The sequence below is a fragment of the Pinus tabuliformis genome, chromosome 1_1 (genome assembly GCF_031772625.1).
Source record: "Pinus tabuliformis cultivar Carrire ecotype Pingquan chromosome 1_1, CPIR1, whole genome shotgun sequence".
Classification (NCBI taxonomy): domain Eukaryota; kingdom Viridiplantae; phylum Streptophyta; class Pinopsida; order Pinales; family Pinaceae; genus Pinus; species Pinus tabuliformis.
In genome coordinates this window covers 105,119,621-105,144,988 of record NC_142297.1, presented here as the reverse complement: position 1 = coordinate 105,144,988, position 25,368 = coordinate 105,119,621, and the positions used below count along the sequence as shown (strand labels likewise).

The window sequence follows — 25,368 nt, the reverse complement described above, 5'->3', positions numbered from 1 at the left end:
AATCCATAGAAATTACCTCCCATTTCCATTATGGAATCAGAATAGGATGAAGCAACCCACTTGGACGCTTACACTCTACTTTCACCTGCTGAAAATCAAAACATCTAGCCATAAAATCTACCGCTTCAGCCAATACTATCACTTCGTCACTATTGTCAACGTATTCTGATATCATGGGTGACCTGAATATGGCTTGACATGAAAATCTCTCAATATAAGCTTCTTGAGCCCACTGTCATCTCACACATAAAGCTTGTCTCTAAATCTCACCAAACCATTTGTCATGAGATGATAGTCCACATCCTGATCACCTGTACCATGTTGTTGTAACATATGCCTAAGATCCTTGTACCTGCCATCTTGTTGTCCTCCCTATAAGATCAGATCCTATAAATTTGTCCCATAAGAGCTCATAGTTGTAACACGATTCATCTGCACTCTCCTACTAAGAGCATATGCAACCCTGTTCTCCTTACCATTAATGTATTTGATCTCAAAGTCAAACTTACTGATCATGGACAATCTAAATTGTCTGGAATTCAGATTTGGTTAGTTAAACAGATATGTCAACCCACTGCGATCGCTCATCAATACAAACCTCCTACCAAGAAGATAATGCATCCACATCTTCAAGGCATGAATAATAGTTTCCAACTTGAGATCATGTGTAACTTAATTCTGCTCATGCTCATTTAGTTTCCTTGATTTGTAGCACACCACCTATCCCTCCTATGTCAAGACCCTACCAAGTCCTCTCTTGTAGGCATCTGTACATACCACGAACTCTTTTTCCAGATCTACAATCTTAAGAACTAGAGTGCTTGTCAACAACTACTTCAACTGCTCAAAGTTGGTTGAACATTCCTCTGTCCATTAAAATTTCTTACCTTTCCTTCGCAATGATGTAATAGGATGTCCAATGCATGAGAAGTTCCCGATGAACCTCCTATAATAACCTACTAACCCCATGAATGATCTGACTTCATCCAAATTCTTAGAATTTTTCCACTCCATGATAGCCCTTATCTTTTCTGGATCTACTGTTATGCCTTCCTTGGAAACAACATGTACCAAGTAATTTACCTCAATACGAAAGAAGTTGCACTTGTTAAGCTTGGCATAAAATTGATGATCTCTTAGCAATCTCAATATTGCTACTAAATGCTCGACATATTCCTCCTCATTCTTAGAATATATCAGTATATCGTCAATGAATACAATAACAAACTTGTCCAGATAAGGATGCAACAGACTATTCATAAAGCACATAAAAGTAGTTGGGGCATTAGTCAAACCCAAAGGAACCACAAAAAACTCATAACTCCCATACCCGGTCCTAAAATTAGTCTTGTAGATGTCGTCTTCTTTTATGTGTACCTGATGGTATCCTGATCTCATATCAATCTTTTAGAACATTGCTTCTCCCTTCAATTGATCAAACGATTCATCAATCCTCGGAAATGGGTTCCTATTCTTGATCGTCACCTTGTTCATCTACTTGTTTTCAATGCAAAACCTGAGGGTACCATCCTTATTCTTCATGAACAACACTAGTGCAACCAAATGCAATAAACTTGGCCTAATGTACCCCTCATCAAGCATTTCCTTTAGCTGCAACTTCAACTCTACTAACTATGGTGTGCTCATTTTATAAGGTTCATTTCATGTTGGTGTTGCCCCTGGTACCAACTCAATAGAAAATTCCACTTCCCTGTGGGGAGGAAACTCTGGAATCTTTGCTGGAAACACATCCTGAAACTGCTGTAATACAGGGTACCTCTTGAAGATTTATGCATTCTCAATATCCTTACCCTTGTCACTAGAAATATGAACTGTGAACATCACATTCCCCTTTCTGCAATTGCACTTATCCTACATAGCGGTGACCATCCTCACTGATGTAGGCTTCTTCTTTCCTTGCAAAATTATATTTTCCCCATTATCATCCAAGCACTCAGTGGCCTTGGCATAATAATCTACTTTGGTCCTGTGAAGATACAACCACTCCATACCCAAAAGCATACTATATTATCCCAGTGGTAGTATATTCAGATGTGTTAATGTAGGCATACCATTCAGACCAAATGCACAACTTCTTACCAATGATGAAATCTATTCTTAGTACCTGCAGCCAACTACACCAACCAAGATGTTGGAAATAATACTGAGGGGGGGGTGAATCAGTATTATCAAATTCTTTCAATGTACCTTCCAGATTTATAATTTAATTTATTCTTCAGATGTTGATCATTAATTTGTATGTCAGCACCATATAATAATGAACAGGAACAAGAAAAACAAACAGTCACACCAAAGAACACCAAATATAAGGTGGAAACCCAATGTGGGTGAAAACCACCTGCTGCAATGTGTCTCTATCTTCTTTCAATTAGAAACTTCCTTTTTACAATGATTTTGTATTGGTGCAGTCCTTTACCAGTACGCAGGCTACAACCTGCAGAGAGCTACAACCCTCTCTCATTTTCCAGACTCTCCTGGAAGGGAGCTACAACCCCCTTAGCTCTTGTACTAGCTGAGCTAATAGTACGTAGGTGTTTACCTACTGAAGGCTTCAACCTTCTCTTTTCTTCTAGGGACCACGTTTCATGAATTTTCAAACTGGATCCATGAATATAATCAACTTCCTTGTACAACTATTGAATCAATAACTTCTCAGTACCTAGTACCAGAAACCAAACACCAATTCAAAAACCCAGAACACAGCAGAAACAGACAAAGGCAGCTAAAACATATTTCAAGAGAAAAGTCTGCAACTTCACCAAAGGAAACCTGCAGATATCCACAACTCTACTATGTAAAACCTATGGATCGTTGCACTGTGTTTGTGCCCAGACTGCGATCTCCGCACCTTCAATGTCTGTTGAACTGCGTACCTCTGCACCTTTAGCATCAACCGACCTACGCACCTCCGCACCTTTTCTTTGTCTCGACTGCGCACCTATGCTCTTGCTCTTTCTGTCGGCCTACGTACCTCCGCACCTGTAGTGTCTACTAAGATGCGCACCTCCACATCTGCTCTCTGTCTTGACTGCGCACCTCCGCTTCTGTTCTTTCTGTCGGTCTGCGTACCTCCGCACCTTCGTTGTATTTGGCATGCGGACCTCTGAGTATAGACAGTTTATCAGTCCTCAGATATACCCTCGACTGTCAGATTCACAGATCTGATCATGCGCCAAAGAGATCACGACCCCTCAGTTGATCTGTCTTCTCATGCTCAGGTTCAACTATAACTCACCAACCGATTACCAGTATTTCAGATCATGTTTTTCTTAAGATATTCAACACATGAGTGCCCAGCCAAATGATCTCCTTTCCTTTTTATAGACAAGCCCTTACTCAAACCATGGACTAAAACCATAGAAACCCAATACAAGGGATCCAAAACCTTGGTTAAATATTTTAGATGCAAAACCACGAACCAAAACCATAGGATCAAAAGCGTTGGACTAAATACCATGGATCAACCATAAGAATTTCCCATGTGCGCGCGTTTCTCTGCATGAAAGTGTGTGAATTTGACGTCCGCACTTTTTGTTCGGAGAACCTATGGGTATGTCCGCACCTTTTGAACAGCGCACCTACGGACCCAGCCTAAGACCACATATTTGTGAACAGGAACCTGCGGGTCTTTCATTTTCTACATTATTTGTAGTCTGATCATCAACTTTTGCTACTACCCTGCTACACTATGATCTGTGTGAGTTTCCATCAAGTACAATATTATTTTCTCAAGCCACACTTATCAACCAGGTCGGGATTAACATAACTATAATTATATCCAGGAACAATCAAAATAGAAACAATTCAACTACAGAGCTTACCTTCCATCTCAATAATGGATGCCTAATGATATTCTTACTTGTTGTTCATAGCTTCATAAATTCGAGGAATGTTATGACCAACATATACAAATGTTTGTGCCTCCTGAGTGTTATAGATCTAAGGACTACCACCCTGGTATAATGGACGATCATTCTTGTGATGATCTTTGCCACATATCCAACACTACAATGATCCCTTGCCATCACCTCTAGTATGCTTCTCTCTAGGTTGTGACCCGTGTCCCTTCTCAACTACATTTAACTTCTTGTAAGGAGCAACATTTTCTTTCTCACCTACATCCTGGGGTCTCCCCACTTCAGTGGCCACTTCCCTTTAACTTTTTCATTTCCCTTCAAATCACGCTTAGGCTCAACTTTGCGCTTTGACTGCTCCTAACAAGGCTTCAACTTATGGATGGCTTCCTCCAATGATTGTGGCTCATCAAACTCAATCTGGTCTCTATATGCTACTGGAAACCCACTAATGAATCTTTGAATCTTCACCTTCTCATTCTTGAGGTAAGGCATGTAACTCAACAAATCCAGGAACTTGCTAGTATAGTCATAATATTTCATAGAACTCATCTGCAACTCATAAAATTCCTTCGCTGTGTCATCATAGTACCTTTCCAACAAGTACTTCCTCTTAAATATTCCCTTGAAATCATCCCAAATCAACTCTTCTTCCTGAATTCCCTTAACATTATTTACATCTTCCCACCAAATATATTATTTCCCTTTAAGACTGAAGGTGGCTATCTTGGCTTTCATTTTCTATGAATAGTTATGCAATCTAAAGAATTTCTTCATCCCCATCAACCATACTTATGAATCTTTTGACTTCTTCATCTCTCCATCGAATGTAGGAGGATTGAATTTCTTGAACTCCGTTGGCAAGTAATCACTCCTCCTATGATGGTGATGATGATGATAATATCTCCTGAATGATGAACTATAATGATGCACATACATACCAGTCCTCATGTCAGGGGTATCCAGTGATCTGTTGCCTCTAACTGTATCCCCTTTATCCAACCTATATCCATTCTAAGACCTGCTATGATAGGCTCCATTAGTTTTCCTTCGTGCTCTTAGATGACCCTCAACTATCCCTGTCTCTGTAATTCCAACAAGCTCTGAAGAATCACTGCATTGACTTCTACCTGCTTTTCCTGAGCCTTTGCAAGTTTTTCTTGAGCCTCAACCAAACTATAATTGTTTGTTTTGCAAATTATGATCTTTTCCCTCAAACTCCTCAATGTACCTGTTATACTACAAGAATACTCATCTCCCTGCTACCCAACTGATCTGTAAGGAGACTCACAGGAATTGTAGTTTACAATTTTTCTCATCATCTCTAATTATATTCTTCCTACAAGTAGACCATGTCATCTAAAGCAAATAGATAGAAAAGTCAAAACCATACCTCATTGATGTCATGGGAGGCTTATCTCATCTGTAAAATCAGTCCACATTAGCATGCATCCTACTAATGTATACATAATCATAATCAAATAAAAATATCAACATCATGCATGATCATACCATTTGTATGCCATGACCCCATGCACAACAATCATAACCATGATAACATCATTTTTTTCCCAGAAAGAGTGCAACCTACTCTGATATCACCCTGTAACTGCCTAGTCCCATATATACCCACTTTCACCCATTTTCCAGTGGTAAACATGAGATGATGGTCACTATAATAAGACTCAACCTCCTATATGACCTTAAGGAAATGGAGTCGACAACTTAAGACTTTACTTACCTCCCTCAGGTGTTGCATGACCTCGAGGAGCTACCCAACCCATCCAGGTGTCTAACCCCTAAGTTAACTCTTTTTTTTCATTGAACTAGAGCCTTAGTTGCTCCCTTGCCAAGGCCTCCAAGCGATTGTATCCCTCCAGTTGCTCTCATAGGCTTGCCTCCTAGTGACTATGGACTTTTTCAGTTAGTTCTATGCCAATGACCCTGAATTCTCAATCATTTTTTCAGGTCTAGGACTCAAGGCCCTTCCAAGAACTCATTGAAACTTCCAGAAATGATGAATAACATAGAAACAAGGCTTCCAAACCAAAATTTTAACAATGATTTGACCTGGCCCTTCCCAACCAGGACTGACATTCCATCGAACACATGATTAGCATGCATCCTAGAGGTCATGACTGCATATCTGAACTTAGGGATATGAAAACTTATTTGAGGTTTAACAAGAAGGATTAGTGCCTTCTCACAATAATTTCCATAACACCAATTAGGTCATGCATTCAGTGAATAAAATGTGATAAAATCCATACTTAAATCTGTCATATAACCATGCTTATAACCAACATATAACCAGATAGATAACAATGTTAGAGCCTCCATTAAAGCCACATAATAAAAAATACATTTTCTTGTCAAAGACAATAGAAACTTAGCTCTTATTAACCATATGCAAAGCCAACCAAGTGAGGGACTTCCACATACCACCCGACCATAGATTGGCTTGAACCAAATCTTTCTTTCATCCAATCACCCCCATGCCATATTCCAAGCATGAATGTGGGATCTCATGGAATAAACCAATCCATAAAAAACCAAGGGAATCCATAGGTTAAACCACCTCCGCATTCACCATATCGTGATCTCACCTAAACTAGCTCTGAGATCACAAAACCCAAACGAGCTTGGATGCCTCAAAATTACTTCACCATCCCTTGAGTATTTTTCCTGTCTCCACCTAATTATTGAGGGCTTCCCCAAGAATACCATCTCGACCCCCAACCCTTGGTATTTTCTTGAGACCACCTCACCCGAATCCAAAACCTTCTGGAAATCCAAAGCTCAACCGAGAAAGAATCCCATAGACTATGGCTATCCTGAAATGGTAAGGCAAGGTTAAAACCACTGTCAAAACCCAACAAAATCCATGCTAATGACAACAAAATGAACCAAATACACACATGCATATGCCATGCATGCCAAAACCAACTAGGAAATCATACATGCAAGTATTCTTATTGAAGACGCTTAATCCAACCTTTCATTGCTTGATCCCTTCTTTCTTTGCTTTCCTTGTCCTTCCTTTGCTTGCTTGCCTTCCTTCTCCTCTTGGTGCTCTTCTCCTCTCTAAAACCAATTATGTAATTGAACTGACATAATGGTACAAATTGGTGCTTTGATGTCTTTTTATTGTTGATGCCTCTAATTTCTTCATTTTCCCTTAATTTTCCTTCAATTTCCTCCTCACATGCAACATGTGACCTTTCACATCCCTTTTCTCTTATTTTCCTTTAATTTCATAAATAAAATTCCAATTAATACCTCTTTGCCTTTTCATGTCTTTTCCATTGCCTTTGTCAATCTCCCCTTAGCCATAATACACAACAAGTGATGCCCACTAGGACATTTTCCCCATCATTCAACTTGGAATAAGTGTCTCGTGACCTTGGTCTTATTTTTCCTTTATTAACTTTATTACATGAACTTTTAACCTGGGGTTGTTACATTCAACCATGTTTTCTACAAACCTCAATAGCTCCACCTTGTCAGGTATCTATACATCCTCTTACATCTCCATGAATTCCTTCTCTAACACATATATCTAACTCTTATGCACCATCAAGGACACACCATCGTGTCATAATCATGAAGACCTTAGAGAATCAGTGATAAGCCCTGCAACACGTCTACATAATTGATCATCATGGTAAGACCTCTCATGATCTCCAACCTAGTGCTAACACAACCATCATCCAACTAATCCATAACCAAACACCTCTAAGAAACAACATGATCATGAGGGCCATCACATCCTCTACTCAATCTTTGTATGCATCTCAAAATCTTGCAATTCCATCATCTACATGCTAGCAGACAAGCCAAATACCATCCACACATCATCCATACACAAGCCACCTGCAACCAAACATACATGTGCCTAACCAACTGACCTATAACCCATGCTACCAAGTTGACATCAATGCTAACCAATAACACTACAATATATATCAATACCAACAAATCACAACCAATAGGCCTTTATCCAGATCTACCTCTATGCATATTCTGGCACATGCAAAAATCCCATCTCTTGGCTCTGCACAATTAATATATTCTCCAAGCGAATTCCCACTCAAACAAAAGGTTGCATCATTCCAATAGTGGAGAGGAAGAATGGGAGCTTCACCCATACACGAACAATGGTAGGGGTATCACATTCCGAATTAAAATTAGGGTTCCAATTGTTCAAGTATAAGCCTTGGTATTAGCAAGAAAAATATCCCTAAGGTAAGGGTTGACAACCTCAATATATCAAAGGCAGACAATCAATAAGAAGCATACATTCAAGCAAGAAAACTATACAAAATACCAAATTTGGGTTTGAGAGGAGTACCCGTAGGTCCTATGTTTGATGTCGATCTTGTAGGGTCCAAACCCTCTGCTTCGTCCCAAGCGAGCTTACTTGCAACACGGTTCAGAGAAGCATATACATAGCATGTAGTTCAAAGTGTGTGCATAATAAACATGTTAGATCATCAAGCATAAACATATAAATCATGACACTTTACACATGAATCGTATAAACATGAGATTATAACATATCATAAACTAGATAGAGCTTCTTTATTGACATCAATAAAGAGATAGAACCTGATATGAACACGACACCAACGAAACCTTCTTCTGGATCTGTCTAGCCAAAGCCTCAAAGATCACCTCTCAAGCATGTGGAAAACGATGTCATATAATGAAGGATGACATCTATGCAAGGAAACAAGGGTTTCCTATGACTGGGAGTGCAAGAGGCACATGGAAAATCATACTTGATCTGGGGACTGAAAAGACTATAATGTCGATATCCTATATCCTTTATGTCATTAGGCCTTCCCATGAGGTGTATAAATACCACCACAAATCAATTGATTCAGTTAGGCGGTGGTCTCCTGTAGGTGGGCTTTCGGCAAAACCCATAAACCCCGCCCGAAAAATAGGATATTATTTTATTTTTTCATATTTTAAATAATATACGCAGGTTCTGTATTATGGTACCTATGTGTGCACTCTCTTTTAAAAGGCCATGGTCGCGAATGGAATTCAAAATATTGTTTTTTTTAATAAATGAGAAAGTGTGTATGGGAAAGGGTTGCCCAAGGCCATTCCAGATCTTCATAACTACAGGAGTGCTAAATGATGCTATAACACTTTGGCTCCCATGAAATATGAGCTATTTCTGAAGATAAAAACCCTTATCGCAGAAGGAGGAGACAACTTCACAAGTGATAAGTGGCTTCTAGTTCTTCTTGATTCAACTCCTTACAATGAGTGGGGAGGGTTGGAGTCCCATAAACTAGCCAACCAAGCCCCGATCTGCTAGCTAGAGGGCTTGAATTTTAGATTGAGGTGTTCAGATCACGACCTTCAGAATCTCTTCGATTTTTTTAACAAAACAGAGGAGGCAGTCATTTGAAACTTCAGGCCATCGACAACTAGTGGATTGAAGGTTGTTATCTCATGCAAGAAAGGTTGATCTTGGGTCGAAACAGCCATGATGGCCCCCCCGGCTAAGAAGCAACGGCTAATAACAAGAGAGTAGCCAACAAAAATCTGCATCAAGTGAGGGGATTAGGTGGGAACAAGATCACCTAGGAGAAAAATTCTTCGACAAAAGTGCCTGGCAGGTTGTTCAAGTCTGCAAGCTTATGTTACAAGTTGAGGACTTTAGTTGCTGAGAGCTCATTTTTTTAACTCGAACCCATCTTTTGTCCAAAAAATCACTTATAATTATAAATGTAATTATTAATTTTATGTTTTTATTTTATTTTATTCGTATACTATTATTTATTTTATTTTTATATAATATGTTCGTTTCAAAATGTTAAACAATATATTACATTACATCATCTCTACCATCTCTACTACACTGAACTAAAAAACACCTCTTAATGTAATTAATATATATATATATATATAATATGATTTATATTTAATAATTATTTTGTTAAATATTATATTTATATTATTTATAAATTCAATAATAAATTTATTTTCCATATAAATTTGTGATATTCAAACCTATCAAAATTCAAAGATATAAAAAAATCATATATTATTTGAAAAATTCAATCTCATTTTTAACGGAATTAATAATAATATGTTAATTTCATTACCTTATCAATATTGTTTAAGAATTCCTGTGTCATACACATTGACATGGATTTTTTGTTTTAAAAGATTAATTAAATTATAAAAATTAAATTATTTTCATCATAATTTTTTTTGGTGGTGAACATTATTTATTTTTATGGTGAACATTATTTATTATAGGTTTAACAAAAATTAATTAGGTAATATATTTGATATTTTCAAATTTGATAGAGATTTGTTAGAATATAAAAAAAGAAAATTTAAAATATATAATATTTAAATTAAACCATATTCTAATAAGTTTTAAATAACCAAAAATCTAAATTTGTATAAAAATTGTATGATTAGATGTTAGGAAAAAAATAAGCTTAAAATGATGTATATGGTAGATGTTAAGATTGGTATTGTTGGAGATATAACTCCTACTTGTTTTATGAGTATTGAATGATTGTTTATTAGTATGTAAGTTTGTTGATTGTTCATTAATTGAATTTGGGGTATTTAGTCCAAAAGAAATAGCTCCTAATTTAATGTTTGGTTTCAACTAATTAATTATATTTAAAATAACATTTTTATTTTAAACCAATCTAATACTTAATATATTTATATATTTATATGTATATTTTAGTATATAATTATTTTATAAATAATTTATATTTATTATATCTACAATAACATGGTACATAACATGTAATAAATTTGTGGCTTTTGGTATATGTTTATAATCTTTTATGATTTTATTTATAATCTTTTATGAATAGTTAAAATCATTTATTTTACAACTCGTGGAAGATATTATCTTTTAAATTTATAAAATTGATAATAAAAAAATGTTTTTATAAGTTATTTATATTTAATTTTAAATTAATAAATTGATGAAAAATGACAATGTCAAACTCCTGGGTAGACCACTTGTAAAAATGTGTAAAAATGTCACTAAAATCTATTTTTAATGGGGACCATTAATGAAATATGACGAGAAAGATTCCAACTCCATTTTCAGAATGGGAACATTCATCATGCACATTGTCTTATATTTGTATTAAATAGTCCAAACTACATTTTTAACACTAATTAACCATAAAATAATGGTTAGTTTAATATTTTAAATCATATAAGAAAATTCGTAAGAAGTATCTTAAAATCAAAAGTGAATACATTTACGCACGAAGGTTTCCCTTGGATCGGGATGTGCTTGATATATTTTTTGGAAATCTAGAATGTGGGTCAGTAAAAAATTTCTGAAGGGGAATATAAAAATGAACAAGTACCTGCAGAGTTGTGCCCAATCAATACTATTGGGAGATTGTATGTGTCTGTCCGAACGTCTTGTCGGTGAGTGGCCCACTTATTTGCCTTAGATCCGACAGAATTGCTTCTACATTCATTGTATCGAAGTGCAAGGTGAAAGCTACCATTGTAGACTTTATTTTTTGAATGGTTTTAACTTACACAGCTGGGCTCACAATAGAATATATAATTACCCAGTTGGTCACCACGGCTTGGAACATGACTGACTGGAGAGGCACTACCTATGTAATCAAGCAATCATAAACATGGGGAGAAGGGTTTATGTATATATATATATATATATATGCACACCATCAAACCCATCAGCAATCCACTGCACAATTTCTCCGGACCTCTGTACTCATCTCTTCCCATAGAATTCGTTTGTTCATTCAATCCACTGCACAATTTCTCCGGACCACTGTACTCATCTCTTCCAATAGCATCGACTATCCTTTCCATCGGCCCATTTTCTTTTCTAATTTCTAATCTGCAATGGCCGAATCCACCTCTGCCGCTGCTAATCCCAACAACATTCAGTGCTACGATGTGTTTATAAACCATCGTGGCACTGATGTCAAGGAAACCTTTGCCAAAGATCTGTACGAGCGCCTTGATTCAGAGAGATTGAGGGTTTTTCTCGATCGGCCGGAGTTGGAAGCGGGAGACACTATAATCTCCCAAATAGAAAACGCTATAACAACCGCGTCTGTCCAAGTGGCTATATTTTCTCCGGCATATGCCGAGTCAAAATGGTGTCTCAATGAGCTTCTGAGCATGTTAGACACGTTGGAGAGGGGCGCTAAGGTTATTCCGGTATTTTACGAAGTCGAGCCCTCTGACCTTCGGAAAGCGAGGGGCAATGTTGGAATTTACGGTAAAGCTTTCTGTGATTTTGAAAGTAATCCGCGGTACAACGCTGGCCAAATTGAAAAATGGAGAGGTGCTCTTTGTAAGGCTGCAGATATAAGTGGTTACGAGCTAAAGACTTGTAAAGGGTGAGTACTCAACCTTTGCTTTTTTCATAGAAGTTTTTGTGAAGTTGCGTATCTCTAGAAGTCTCTCATTAATGATATCTTTATTTTCTTTTGATTGTCCAGCGGCGAGAGTGAGTTGCTAGAGAAGGTGGTTGAATGCACGTTGAAAAAGGTTCAACTAAAAAGATTGGATGTAGCTGACTATCCAACTGGTTTGGATGACAAGGTTAAGGACTTTGTAAGTAAAATTTTCTGTCAGCAACAACATAGTGCAAAAGGTAAGGCAGTGGGAATAGTTGGTTTAGGGGGCGTAGGAAAGACAACCTTGGTGAAGGAATTCTTCAATGGAAAGAGATCACAGTACAGAAGAAATTGTTTTTTACATGATATTAGGACATCTTCGTTGATATCATTGCAGAAAAAACTTCTTCAAAGCTTGACTGGATCAGATCTCAAAATAGACAATATAGATGCAGGGAAAACTGAACTTAAAAAACATCTCTCAACTGACAAGGCCTTAGTAATTTTAGACGATGTAGATGAAATCTCCCAAGTTAATGCACTTTTGCCCGTTCGCACGGTTTTCCACTCTGATAGTTTAATATTGATTACATCTCGGGACAGAGATGTCCTCACAAGCTCAGTAGTGGAAGACTCACTAATATATCCCCTAACTGGCCTTAATACAAAACATTCGAAAGAACTATTTTGCTGGCATTCTTTCAACCAAGATCGTCCACGCGCAGGATTTGAATCTCTTGTGGATGAGTTTTTAAAAGTCTGTGATGGATTGCCCTTATCCTTGGTAGTGATTGGTGCACTTCTGCGTGGAAATGGTCATAACGTTTACTGGACAGAGCAATTGGCTAAGCTCCATATAGTTCCTAATACAATAAAGCAAAAACTGAAAATCAGTTATGATGCACTGGAAGAACAGGAAAGGGAAACGTTCTTAGATATTGCATGTTTTTTCGTAAGGTATAAAAGGGATACTGCAATGAGAATATGGGATGGAATATGGGATGGAACAGGCTGGAAATGTTGGTTGGGTTTTCACAAGTTACAAAGCAGATATCTTGTGAGAGTGGACAGTGAAAATGGTATTCAAATGCATGATCACCTTCAAGATATGGGGAGAGACATTGCTAAGGATATGGAAGGACGTCTGCTCCGTCGTCTTTGGCGTTGGACAGAAGATGTCATTGATGATTTGCTGCAGCGAGCATCTGTAAGTGTTCAAACATAGCATTCCATCCTTTATAGACTATTCAATAAAATTCATTTTAAATTCTCAATCATTTTCCAAGAATGAAAGGTAATAACTATCATTTTTTGTCTAGAATGGACAGAGAATAATGGTGCGGGGAATTAGGATGGATCTTAGTGACTATAATAAACACAATGATGCATTTGGTGATATTGCTCTGATGAGGTTGCAACTTCTGGATACCGAAAAAAGTATACTGGAACACATCATAAACTGGGTGAAGTTACCAAATCTGATATGGCTTCGCTGGAATGAGTGTCCGTATCCTGCCCTGCCTTCCTGGATTCTAAAGAAAATAAAGAATTTAAGGGTTCTACAGGTGTCCGGTAGCACATTGAAAACATTGTGGGAAGACGAATCCCAGGTAAATAAAAAAATATTGTGTTAATGTTTGTGTGTTTAGTCTATGATTAATGTTAATAACTGAATGTCAAGCCACACAGTCTAGAACGAATTACAAAGCCGTGATCTATATGTATATATTTTTCTTATAATTGAAACCGTAAGCATTTCGCAGGCACCTTCGGAATTGCGGGAGCTAGAGATTTATGGTCCGCTCAGGAATATTCCAAAGTCCATAAGGCGCCTGGAGCACCTCGAACGGATTGTCGTCGGCAGGTTTTCAAATATAGGACGGGTTAATCTCATAGAATTGCCAGAAGAATTTTGTGAGCTGAAATCTTTAAAGGCCTTGGTGTTAAAAGAGTGCTCAAGGTTGAAGTCACTGCCACATTCTTTTGGTAAGTTAACAACCCTCGAACACATTGATTTGTCCTTCTGCCGCAATTTGGAGAGGCTACCAGATTCTTTTGGTGGTTTAAAGAACCTGGAACACATTGATCTCTCAAATTGCTACGATCTGAAGAGCCTGCCAGATTCCTTTGGTTGTTTAGGGAATCTCCGACGCATCGATCTGCAGGGGTGCCACAAGTTAAAGAGGCTGCCTGATTCCTTTGGTAAACTAAAGAAGCTCAAACGCATCAGTATATCAGATTGCCACGGTCTGAGGGATCTGCCAGAATCCTTCGGTAATTTAAGCAACCTCGAATACATCGATTTTTCGAGGTGCCATAATTTGAAGAGCCTGCCTGACTCATTTGGTAATTTGACCAATCTCCAACGCATCAATCTCTCAAATTGCCACGATTTAGAGACGCTGCCAGATTGTTTTGATAATTTAAAGAACCTGCAAGACATCGATCTCTCAAAGTGCCACAATTTGGAGAGGCTTCCAAATTCTTTGCGGAATCCAAATAAATCTAAAATTCTTTGTTTGGAGGGTTGCTCTTATTTAACCATGTAAGCACCTAAAATATCAGCACATTTGAAGTGGTACACAGAGAAATCATATTTCAGTATAATGCAGATTTGAAAGAATTGCCAAGCGCATTAGGGCCCTTTGTTGAATACACTGCCGCCTGTGCTGGGTGACACACAGAACTTGAAGGAATTGAAATTGATATGAATTCAAACTTTTGGCAGCTTCTGTTGTACTGTTGACTCTCTGTTCTCGCAAAGAACAGAAATGTTGGCTGGATTTCCATGGACTGTTAATTAAATTGGCATTAGATGTTTGTCTATCACTTGGAGATGAAATTAAGGTAAGGTCGTCTTTCAATTTCAAAGACTACTAACCTTCTCTTACATATTAGAATAAACTAATTTTTAATAAATAGCAAATTTCAATAACTTTGATGTTCATTGAGAATTGAACAAATTATAGTAATCAAGTCAGATAAATATAAACATATATAGAAAAATTAGTAAGGATTTTTTGTTTCTTCGTTTCCATGTGTCTGGGAAATAACGTTTCTTTTTGATGGCAAGAAGCTTGAAGCAACTTCTTTTGAGGGGCCAATTCCCTCAAACATTTCAAATTTGACTAAATTAACAAGCCTGTGCGTATAGATATCCTTACAATTGTTTGTTTATTTTCCAAAGAAAGCAGTTATTTCCGTATGCAATTTACTCAGAACTTCAAGAGTGATGTCCTCTGTCATTTAGCAAATCATTACTTTCCAATTTTCCCGTTCTTGCTTATTGCACATTTATAAATATTGTGTCTGTTTTCAAGATGATCATCATTTTTTAACTGCATTCGTGTTAAACATTTGTGCGTTGGATTATATTATATTCAAATTGCTTTACCTGTATAAACTTGCTATTGTTTAAGCAGCATTGTGTGTGAGATACCTAGAGGTGGCTCATTTCTTTCATTCCTACATAGCCTGAAAAATCTAAATACATTGCGAGTGATGTACAGTCGCTTTTTATCAGAGTCTTAAGGAACAATATGATCTCTGTGGAGATTCCTGAATACATTGGAGAACTGGACCAACACCAGATGCTATAAATTAATCTCAAAAGCTTATTGTTATTCATGAAATCAGAATCTAAATAGACTGAACATTGTTTCTCATATTAAAATATGTGCTAAACAACAGTTTCTTTTATCTCAAGCTGATTAGCATCATTGAAATGTACAAAACTTAATACATAAGAATTCGTAGCAGCAACCATATAATGACAACATGATACTAGATCGTCTTCCATTAAGGCCAGAGGATTTTTTTTTTTTTTACTTTAACTATACTATCCTATAGTATATTCTATGATCTTCCAATAATTTAGTACATTGCTTGCACTTTTTGTCAACTTATAAAACCATGGCATTCATTCTAAATATTGAATAATATCAAATGCACCCTTTTTAAATTATTACAATGATTACCAATATCATACCTTACGAAGAATTAACATTGTCATAACCTTAAAAATATTGGTTGAGTTTGAAGGACTGTCACATTATTCGGCATTGGATTAACCTTGTACTACATGTATTAATCATATAGATCTGATCTATATCTTTACATTTATTCTAATTTAATGTTTAGTACTCCTGGGAAAGAGATAACCAGCCATATATTGGGTATTTAATGCCCTCAGAGCAGCACACGACTTAACGCGATAACACGGGAGCGGGCAAATTTGGCATTAAATAATATTTGCCTGCTCCCGTGTTATCAAGCTAAGTTGCGTGCTGCTCTGAGAGCATTAAATACCCAATATATGGCTGATTAGCTCCAGCCAACCAGGAATGCCGCTCCACAGCTACAAAGGAATCGAATGAGAAGCCCGTAAGGATTCCTAGACTAAGCCTGACCGCTTAATGCCAGCACTAGGGAATTGCGCACCAGAGAAAACTCAATAAGAAAAATAGTGACTCACACCGTGAATGACCAGGCTGTCAGGAAAAGTTTCCACCACCAGAGGGGATTGAGGCAGCAGAACCCATATGCCGACGAGGAACGGCCATTTGGCAGATGGAAGGCTGATATGCCAGGAGCTGCTCCCGCCAAGGCTCAGGAGTACGGCTGGAGCTAATCAGCCATATATTGGGTATTTAATGCTCTCAGAGCAGCACGCAACTTAGCTTGATAACACGGGAGCAGGCAAATATTATTTAATGCCAAATTTGCCCGCTCCCGTGTTATCGCGTTAAGTCGTGTGCTGCTTTGAGGGCATTAAATACCCAATATATGGCTGGTTATCTCTTTCCTTCCTGGTTTGACTTCAGCGGGGAAAAGAGGCCGCCCATCACGCATCTCTAACAAGTAACCGAACCCTACTGTCTCGTAAGATTTTTCTATAGTAAATTCATATTTTCTACAATTTCTAATGTCTGCGTTGATATGGGTTTGGTTGCAGGAGACTTCAGAGGTTCACTGCTGCTACGGGTGATGAAGCAGGGACAACCCCCTTTGCTTTGTCACAGCTCTTATAACATATTTTTGCACAGGGGTTTCGGGTATGTGTTTGCCCCTTTTCGATTTTAAGGGTTCCAAATGTGTCAAGCTCCTCTGGGCACTGATAACCAGAGAGGGTTATGCTTGTTTGTTTTAAGCTAGGATAAACCTTTCGAGCGTACTTTGCTGCTAAGTTTCAGATGTAATTTGTGAATTCAAGCTCGGATGGCAATGTGTCTTTGATGGAAGTTTTTACTAAAAATTTTATTTAAGAGGGTTTTTTCCCTCCGTTTGATAGATACATGTTTGTATTTAACCTTGAACGCTTTACGCAATTAATCTTGCTTTGCATTTCTGTTCTTTAAATTGGCTATGGTCTGAATGTTCAGGGTTCATCCCTCAAGTTGATATTAACCTCTATTTCATGCCTTTGCTATTTGCCTTTACAAATTCTTCGTTTACAAATTTCTGGATAAGGGTTTTATCCGGGAGGATTTCATTCTTCTGGGTTCAATTATAGCTAATTGCAGATTTAGCTATCTAGGTGGATGTTCTTGAATTTCTTTTATGTCGACACCAGATTAGTCTATAACATTGATTTTAAAGCATTAATGTTTATCGGGCTCTTGGCCAATGAAGAGAGGAATGTTGTTGTAACTCAACAAAGTCACTGTGGTTTTTCATGACGGTCGAGCTTTGGAGGGAAAATCCCATTGGGAAAACCCTATCCGACTACTTCATTTCGTTAAGGTTTTTTAGGAATTTCTGGCCACTTGTAACCACTCTAGAAGAAGGGGTTTAATTATATATCAGATAAGGAGTTTTGGCTTTAAGTTTTCTTGTACTTTGATAGTTTGTTTCAACTCTCGGTCCAACCGCGAAGGTTTCTGTAATAGTTAGTTGCTTTAATTTTAATATGCATATATGTCTCTGTACAGGTATGTATTAGAATCAAATCCATTTGATTTCTAGTTTTTGTTTTCGAAATACCCACTGTATATGTATAAGTTATCTAGCTAATTCTTTTTAAGATCTTTAACGTTGTATGATGTCCCATTTAGATAATTTGTTCTTGCAATCACTGGGCATTTAGCAGTGATGTATCGTTCTGTATTCGTAGTCACAGATCTCGTTATAATATTTGTTACTATAGAAGGTCTCTCTCTCTACTATAAGAGTACATAGAAGTTTTTTTTTTTTTTTTTTTCATAGTTTCCATAATACTATTGTATTCTAGTTAAACATCTTTATAGTCTTCCTTCTGTGAACAACATGAATTCATCTAGTTCTCTTTTACTGTTGTCTTTCTTCATTTACTACAGTTTCGTCCTTAAACTAGTCACTCTAATGCAAGAGTTACTATTTACACAGATTAATGCTTAAGAAACAAGAAATCAGTACATAAGTCAGCTGTGAAAGTCTATTTGTTTTTCACAGAATTATCCTCCCAACCATGAGACTTGCTTTCAAGCCAAGTCTCCCCCCAAGCTTTTGCTCACAAGACTAATGTCTCTTGCAAGACTTAACAGTCACCAAATCCAAGCTATCTGGTCATCACCAGACTTAGCTCTCTTTTCCGTTTGTCCCTCCAGCATGGCAAAATTTCATTTTCCTTCCTCTCCAAGTTCTTCTCTCAGGTACTTTCTCATTACCCTCTTGATTTCTTTCTTGGAGAATTCATAATCAGGAAAAGTAGTTAGGGCTAGGTAACTACCTATTCCCCAATTTCTTGATATGAAAGAGAGTTACAAGATTTGTTAACACTCTCAATAAATTCTCATTCTTAATTAACAAAATTTAATAAATAGTTCAAATGTTATAAAATAATAAAAATCTAGTGTTTTGTTTTTACTGTAGTAAATAAAATAATTATAGTTTTTCCTGGGGACATCACATCTCCCCCTCCTGAAATCAAACATCATCCCGATGTTGTCCTACTGCAAACAAACCTGAAAAAGCTTCCTTCATGACCTGCTCATCTTCCCAGGTGGCCTATTCTAGCCCAAAGTGCTTCCATTGCACTTTAACCTGAGTGATAACTCGTTTCCGCAACGTTACTTCTCTCTGATATAGTATAACCAGAGATTCAACCTGTATGTCTTGCCAATTAATTATATGTTTAGGATCATAAACATATCTTTTCAACACCGAAACATGAAAGACGTTGTGTACCCGAATATGGCTAGGTAAGGTGAGTTGGTAGGCCACTGGTCTGACTCGGGCCAAGACTTGAAAAGGGCCACAAAATCGAGGTGCCAATTTGGTACACCCGCCCCATTGCAATGTGATTTTCTTTGGCCGTACCCTCACATAAACATGGTCTCCAATTTGGAATTCCCTGAAGCTCCTCTTTCGATCAGCAAAGTTCTTTTGTCGATCTTGCGTGGCTTTTAAATTGGAGCGAACCTTCTTGACCATTTCCTCCATTTCTTTTAGCATCTCGGGTCCCAGCATTAATTTATCTTCGGTCCTCCCCAACTGGAAGGGGTTCGACACTTGCGTCCATACAGAACTTCAAATGGGCTCATTTGCAAAGATGTGTGATAGCCATTGTTGTAGGCAAATTCTACTAAGTGTAGGTAATCTTCCCATTTGGAAGGTTGTTTCATAACATAAGTTCATAGCATGTCCTATAACACCTGATTTATTCGTTCGGTTTTCCATCCGTTGAGGGTGGTATGTAGTGTTAAAATTTAGCTATGTGCCCATGTAGAAATTCTCACTGTAGATCACCTGATAATGCAATATACTAAAGAAAAATACTTGATTTACTTCTACAAACAAACTTGCGGAAGCTTAATCGATTTTGAGCAAGATCAAAGAGAACACATATAACAGATGAAGAAGAAATCAATCACACATGAACACGGAAGAATACTCTGGGGAAAGCTTAAGCTAAAAACCCCGATCTTTGTATTATCATACAAGTGGAAATATTTTCAGATTACACAAAGCTTTAGCTCACAAGCTATCCAACTCTCAGTACAATCCCTCACTACGGCTAATAGACAGAACATACAACACATATGCCTTTCCTCTGCCCTCCAAGCCTCCTATTTACTTGCGCAGTTTCTCCTGGGTCCTGAAGCTGCCACCTATGTGTAATTACCTCACACACTGCGCACTAACCTCTGAAATAACTGCGCAATCCTCAAGGAAAGAATTCCTTCTGCATGCAAGAGACATCCTCATGGGAATATTCCTGCGACTAATAGTACATTGTCCCATCCTTTGATCTCAATTGGGTCTCTGTCTGAACTAACATGCATGAGTTATTTATGAGAGAATATTCAGTTATCTGAAATACACTAGTTGCATGCATGCATGCATTGACTAACTGAACTCACAATCAGTTCCACAAACTGTTGGAACTAATCTAACTGGACTTAACTCAGTTAACTGAGCTAACTAATTACAACTCAAAGTACAACTCATCTTCATCTCCTTAAGGGATAACTTCCTCAATCAAAGGGATAATTATTGCATCACATAGACTTCATGTTTGATTTTCTCAAACTAATTAACTCAATATGAAATTAATTATTTTACAAACAGTTGCTGAGCTCAAATTCGAATTTTAATTCACAATTTTAATTTAGGGACTAATTAAAATTGGAATGTATTCTGAAATGCTATCTATAGGAATGCTATTTTTAGCATTTCTTGTTGCTATTTTTAACACTCCTTCACAACAAGAAAGGGATTATCTGTCACCCCGATCCTGTCTCTGTGGAACTCGAATTTGCATTTTGACAATGCCTTAGTCAAAATGTCTACATCCTGCTCCTCGGTCGAAACATACTGCAACAACATGATCCTCTTCACCACACAGTCTCGAAGATGATGATACCGGATATCGATGTGCTTGGACCTGCCATGAAATACTGAATTCTCAAAGAGTTTGATACAACTCTTATTATCGCAATAAATCACAGTTGGATCCATCCTTTGATAAAACAACCCAACTAAAATTTTCCGCATCCAAATGGCCTCACATGCTACCTGGCTTGCAGCCATGTATTCAACCTTTGCTAAGCTAAGTGCAACTAACCTATGTTTCCTGCTATACCAAGAAACTGCCGCTGAACCAAGGTTGAAAATTCCTCCTGAAGTGCTCTTCCAATCTGATGGACTCCCTGCCCAATCTGCATTTGTGAAGCCCTGAAGCTTCACTCCCTCTGTCCATCTGTACCATAATCCATACTGAGATGTGCCTCTGAGGTATCTCAGCACATGCTTAACTGCCTTCCAAAACAACTTGGGAGGTTGAACCATAGCTTGACTCAGTTGGTTCACCGCAAAGCACAAATCTAGTCGTGTGTTCACTAAATACATCAATGAACCCACAAGCTACCGATAAACAGTAGCAGCTACTACCTCACCTGAAGTAGCATCTTCCTTCCTCCAGTTACCTGCTAGAGGAGTCTGCATGGGCTTGCACTTCTCCATGTAGAATCTTCTAAGTATCTCATTGGCATACTTGCCTTGAGACACAAACACTTCCCCATCCTTCTGCCACACTTCCATGCCTAGAAAGTAGTGCATGAGACCCATGTCTTTCATCTCGAACTCTCTTTCAAGGTCCTCCTTGCAAGACATGATCAACTGATCATCACATGTCAATATCAGATCATCAACATAAAGAACAATGATCAACTGCTTAGCTGCTGCAGCCACCGCCTGCAACCTGTTTGAAGATCCTAGCGCGCGCGACCCCCTGCAACCTTCTTCGGACCGACCCTCAGCTACTCAGATGGCCCCTACGGAGGCTCCACCGGAGGAGGCAGCTCAACAGCAAGCATTTTCTGCACTGATAAACTCCTTACCGCCCCAACGTGCTCGCCCTTCGATTTCCAAGTTTGTCAAAAAAATCGAGGGGTTACAGGAAGTCTCTCTCCTTCCTACTTTGCCCAGAATGGCTGCTCTTGCTCTGGCGAAAAAAGCACTGATATGGCAATTTACAAGTCTCTGGCCCTCACCAAAAACTGTTCAGAGGTGGGTGGAAAGGAATTGGACAGATAAAATTCAAGGGAAAATTTCTATCAGATTTTGCGGGAAGGGATACTTCACTTTTCATTTTGAGACAAAGGAAGACAAGGATTTGATATTCCGCAATGGCCCTTACTTCATGGATTCCAGAGGTTTGTACTTAAACAAATGGACACCAGACTTCGATCCAGAGCTATATATCCCTAATGCAGTCCCTATTTGGGTTCGTCTCCCTCACCTCCCATTACATTGCTAGGGAGATGAGTCAGTGCGTGCCATTGGAAATGCAGGCGGAAAATACATTGATCGGAGCGAGTCAAGATATAATATGCAGGCATGTGCTCGTATATGTGTCGAGGTTCATCTGGGTAAAGATCTTCCAGAAGCCATCAAGCTCAAAGTTGACGACTGGTCGCACATTCAGCAACTCGACTATGAGCAGATCCCTTTCAAGTGTAAGGTATGTCACGAGTACGGTCATTTTGCTAACCGTTGCACTAAGCTTTCTAATGTTGATAATAATACACAAGAAGAGCAATGGGAAGTGGTCAAAAAGAAAAAAATAGCCCCTGGCCACAAACTACCCAATGAAGCTGGACCTTCCAATCATCTCCCTCCCACCTCTCATAATCCCTCCCCCCGCCCTCGTCCCCTCTTCCTTCTTCCCCTCATCCGCCTCAATCTTCTGACCTCCAGTTGAACCCTCTTCCTTCTTCTCCCTCCTCCAACCCCTTCCACGTCCTTTCCCTTCCTGAAGATGACCCTGCTCCTTTGAATCATTCTGAGCCCCCCTCATCCCCCCATTCCATGATCATTCCCTCCTACCTATCATCATATCCACTCCCTCCTAGAATCACTCATAGCAACTCCAAGGATCAGGGGTCCTCTCTAGATGGTCAAAAGAAGCTGGGAAGAAAGACTTCCAAACAGCACAGGGATGAGAACGCACAAAAAGACATAGCTCTAGGACTCTAGAATCCTATAGAATCTTACATACAGGGAACAAAAGATAAAGAAACAGCAAGCAAAGATAAGGGAGGGAGAGCACCTCCTCGAATCACAGTTTTGAAATGATTAAAATTCTTTCATGGAACAACAGGGGACTTGGGCACCCCTCCAAAACCAATGCCCTAAAGGATCTTATAAATCAAGAGCAACCATCCATTATCTTATTACAGGAAACAAAACAAAGAGAGTCAGAAATCAACAAGATCATTGACCGTCATAAGCGTTATAAAGGATGTACATGTGAAGCCAGAGGGGCCTCTGGCGGGATTACTGCCATTTGGAGCCAGGAAGAGTGGAACAGTGAAGCTGAACTAATAGAACATCATTGGATAAAGACAGTGTTGAGGAACAACATGAGCAAACAACAAATTGTGATTTTTAATGTTTACGCCCCTAATCATTACAGGGACAAAGAAGTTTGCTAGGATGCTCTCAGCAAGAACATAATGGAAGAAGACAACAACAACATCATCTTAGGAGGCGATTTCAATTTAATTTTACATGCCAATGAAAAGCGTGGGGGAAGCTTTACGCCAGACCCATTTAGAAATCAGCTGGAAAACATAATGCAAAACGGTGATCTGATCGACATCATTCCAAAAAATCGAAAATACACCTGGAGTAATCCTAGATTGGGTAACAGCAATATAATGGAGAGACTGGATCGGTTTCTGGTTAATATCTCCTTTCTTTCCTCTTACTCAGTTGTCAACGCCTCCATTTTGCCCTTTGCGGTCTCAGATCACTATCCAATTACTTTAGCCATGGATATGCACTGCCCTCTTGGGCCTCTTCCATTCAAATACAGTCATATATGGAGCGATTATCGAGCAGCGAAAAATATTATCCAGCAAACCTGGGGTCAACATGTTGAAGGATCTCCAGGCTTTATATGGGAGAACAAATTAAAAAATGTGAAAAAAGTGCTCAAAAATTGGGCCAAAATGCAATATAATGAACCAAAGGAAAAGAAACAAGAGGTGAAATCCAGAATTAAAGACCTTCAATGTGCAATAGAAAATCAAGAGTACCATCAGAATGAAAAGACTCAAGAAGAAAATCTATACAATCAATTATGCAGCATCAAAAGAGAGGAGGAAGAAAAATGGCTTATAAAATCTAGGCAAACCTGGTTGAAAAGCGGAGATAAGAATACCTCCTTCTTTCATAAGCAAGCCACTGCTCGGAAAATCAAAAACAACATAACAGTCATCATAGACAATGCAGGGACCCAACACACTAACCAAACAGATATCAAAGGGGCTGCCTCAGATCATTTCAAGGAGCTCTTAACTGAAACAGGGGAGGAAGAACTCTTTGATGACCTCCTGCAGCATTTGCCAACCAAAGTCACAGCAGATTTAAATAAAAATTTGATAGAAGAGATAAAAGAGGAAGAAATTAAGGAAGCAATTTGGAGCCTTCAGCCTAACAAGGCACCTGGACCAGACGGTTTCCCAATATGTTTTTATAGAGAATATTGGGATTTGATAAAAAAGGATCTCATTAAATACTTCAAATGGATTCAGAGGAAAGGAAAAATAGGAGGCTATACAAACTCTACACACCTGGCCCTCATTCCAAAGGAGAACCGCCCCTCCAACTTATCCTGCTTCAGACCAATATCATTATGCAACTCTTCCTACAAAATCTTCACAAAAATCCTTGCCTCCCATCTCAAACCTCTCTTACCGATGTTAATTTCTGAAAACCAAGGAGGCTTTATGGCTAATAGACAAATCTCAGACTCTATTCTCTTGGTCCAGGAAGCCATTCATTCTAGCCATTCAAGGAATGAAAAGGGCTTTATTCTGAAATTAGACTTGGCCAATGCCTTTGACAGGGTAAGGCACTCTTTCCTTTTTGCGGTTCTCCAGAAAATGGGCTTCTCTCCCTTCTTTCTTGATATCATAAGAGCCTGTATCTCTGGCCCTTGGATTGCTCCCCTTATCAACGGTAGACCTGGACCCTCCTTTCGATCCTCAAGAGGATTAAGACAAGGCTGCCCCTTATCTCCTTACCTCTTTCTCTTAATGGAAGAATCATTCAGCTGTGCGCTTGACCACAAGAGGCAGGCAGGCCTCATCACTGGTATTAAATTTGAAGATGGCATA

General features: G+C 38.4%; 1 protein-coding gene and 1 long non-coding RNA gene across 3 annotated transcripts; both read left to right on the top strand.

The window, feature by feature from the left end:
* Positions 1-11,601: 11,601 nt before the first annotated feature.
* On the top strand, positions 11,602-15,073 carry LOC149211862 (disease resistance protein Roq1-like). Of its 2 annotated transcripts, none has more exons than XM_089391614.1 (4): positions 11,602-12,265; positions 12,368-13,472; positions 13,594-13,875; positions 14,029-15,073. In XM_089391614.1, the coding sequence occupies exons 1-4, from the start codon at positions 11,763-11,765 to the stop codon at positions 14,812-14,814; spliced, it is 2,676 nt and encodes an 891-aa protein (XP_089247740.1). In that variant the 5' UTR covers positions 11,602-11,762; the 3' UTR covers positions 14,815-15,073. The 2 variants fall into 2 exon arrangements, with proteins under 2 accessions (XP_089247740.1, XP_089247739.1); XM_089391613.1 differs by having other exon boundaries at positions 11,604-12,265; positions 13,585-13,875; positions 14,029-15,071.
* Positions 15,074-16,606: 1,533 nt separating this feature from the next.
* LOC149211861 (uncharacterized) lies at positions 16,607-17,558 on the top strand. Its single transcript, XR_016250187.1, has 2 exons — positions 16,607-17,125; positions 17,220-17,558. It is a non-coding gene; the product is annotated as an uncharacterized LOC149211861 (long non-coding RNA).
* Positions 17,559-25,368: the final 7,810 nt, after the last annotated feature.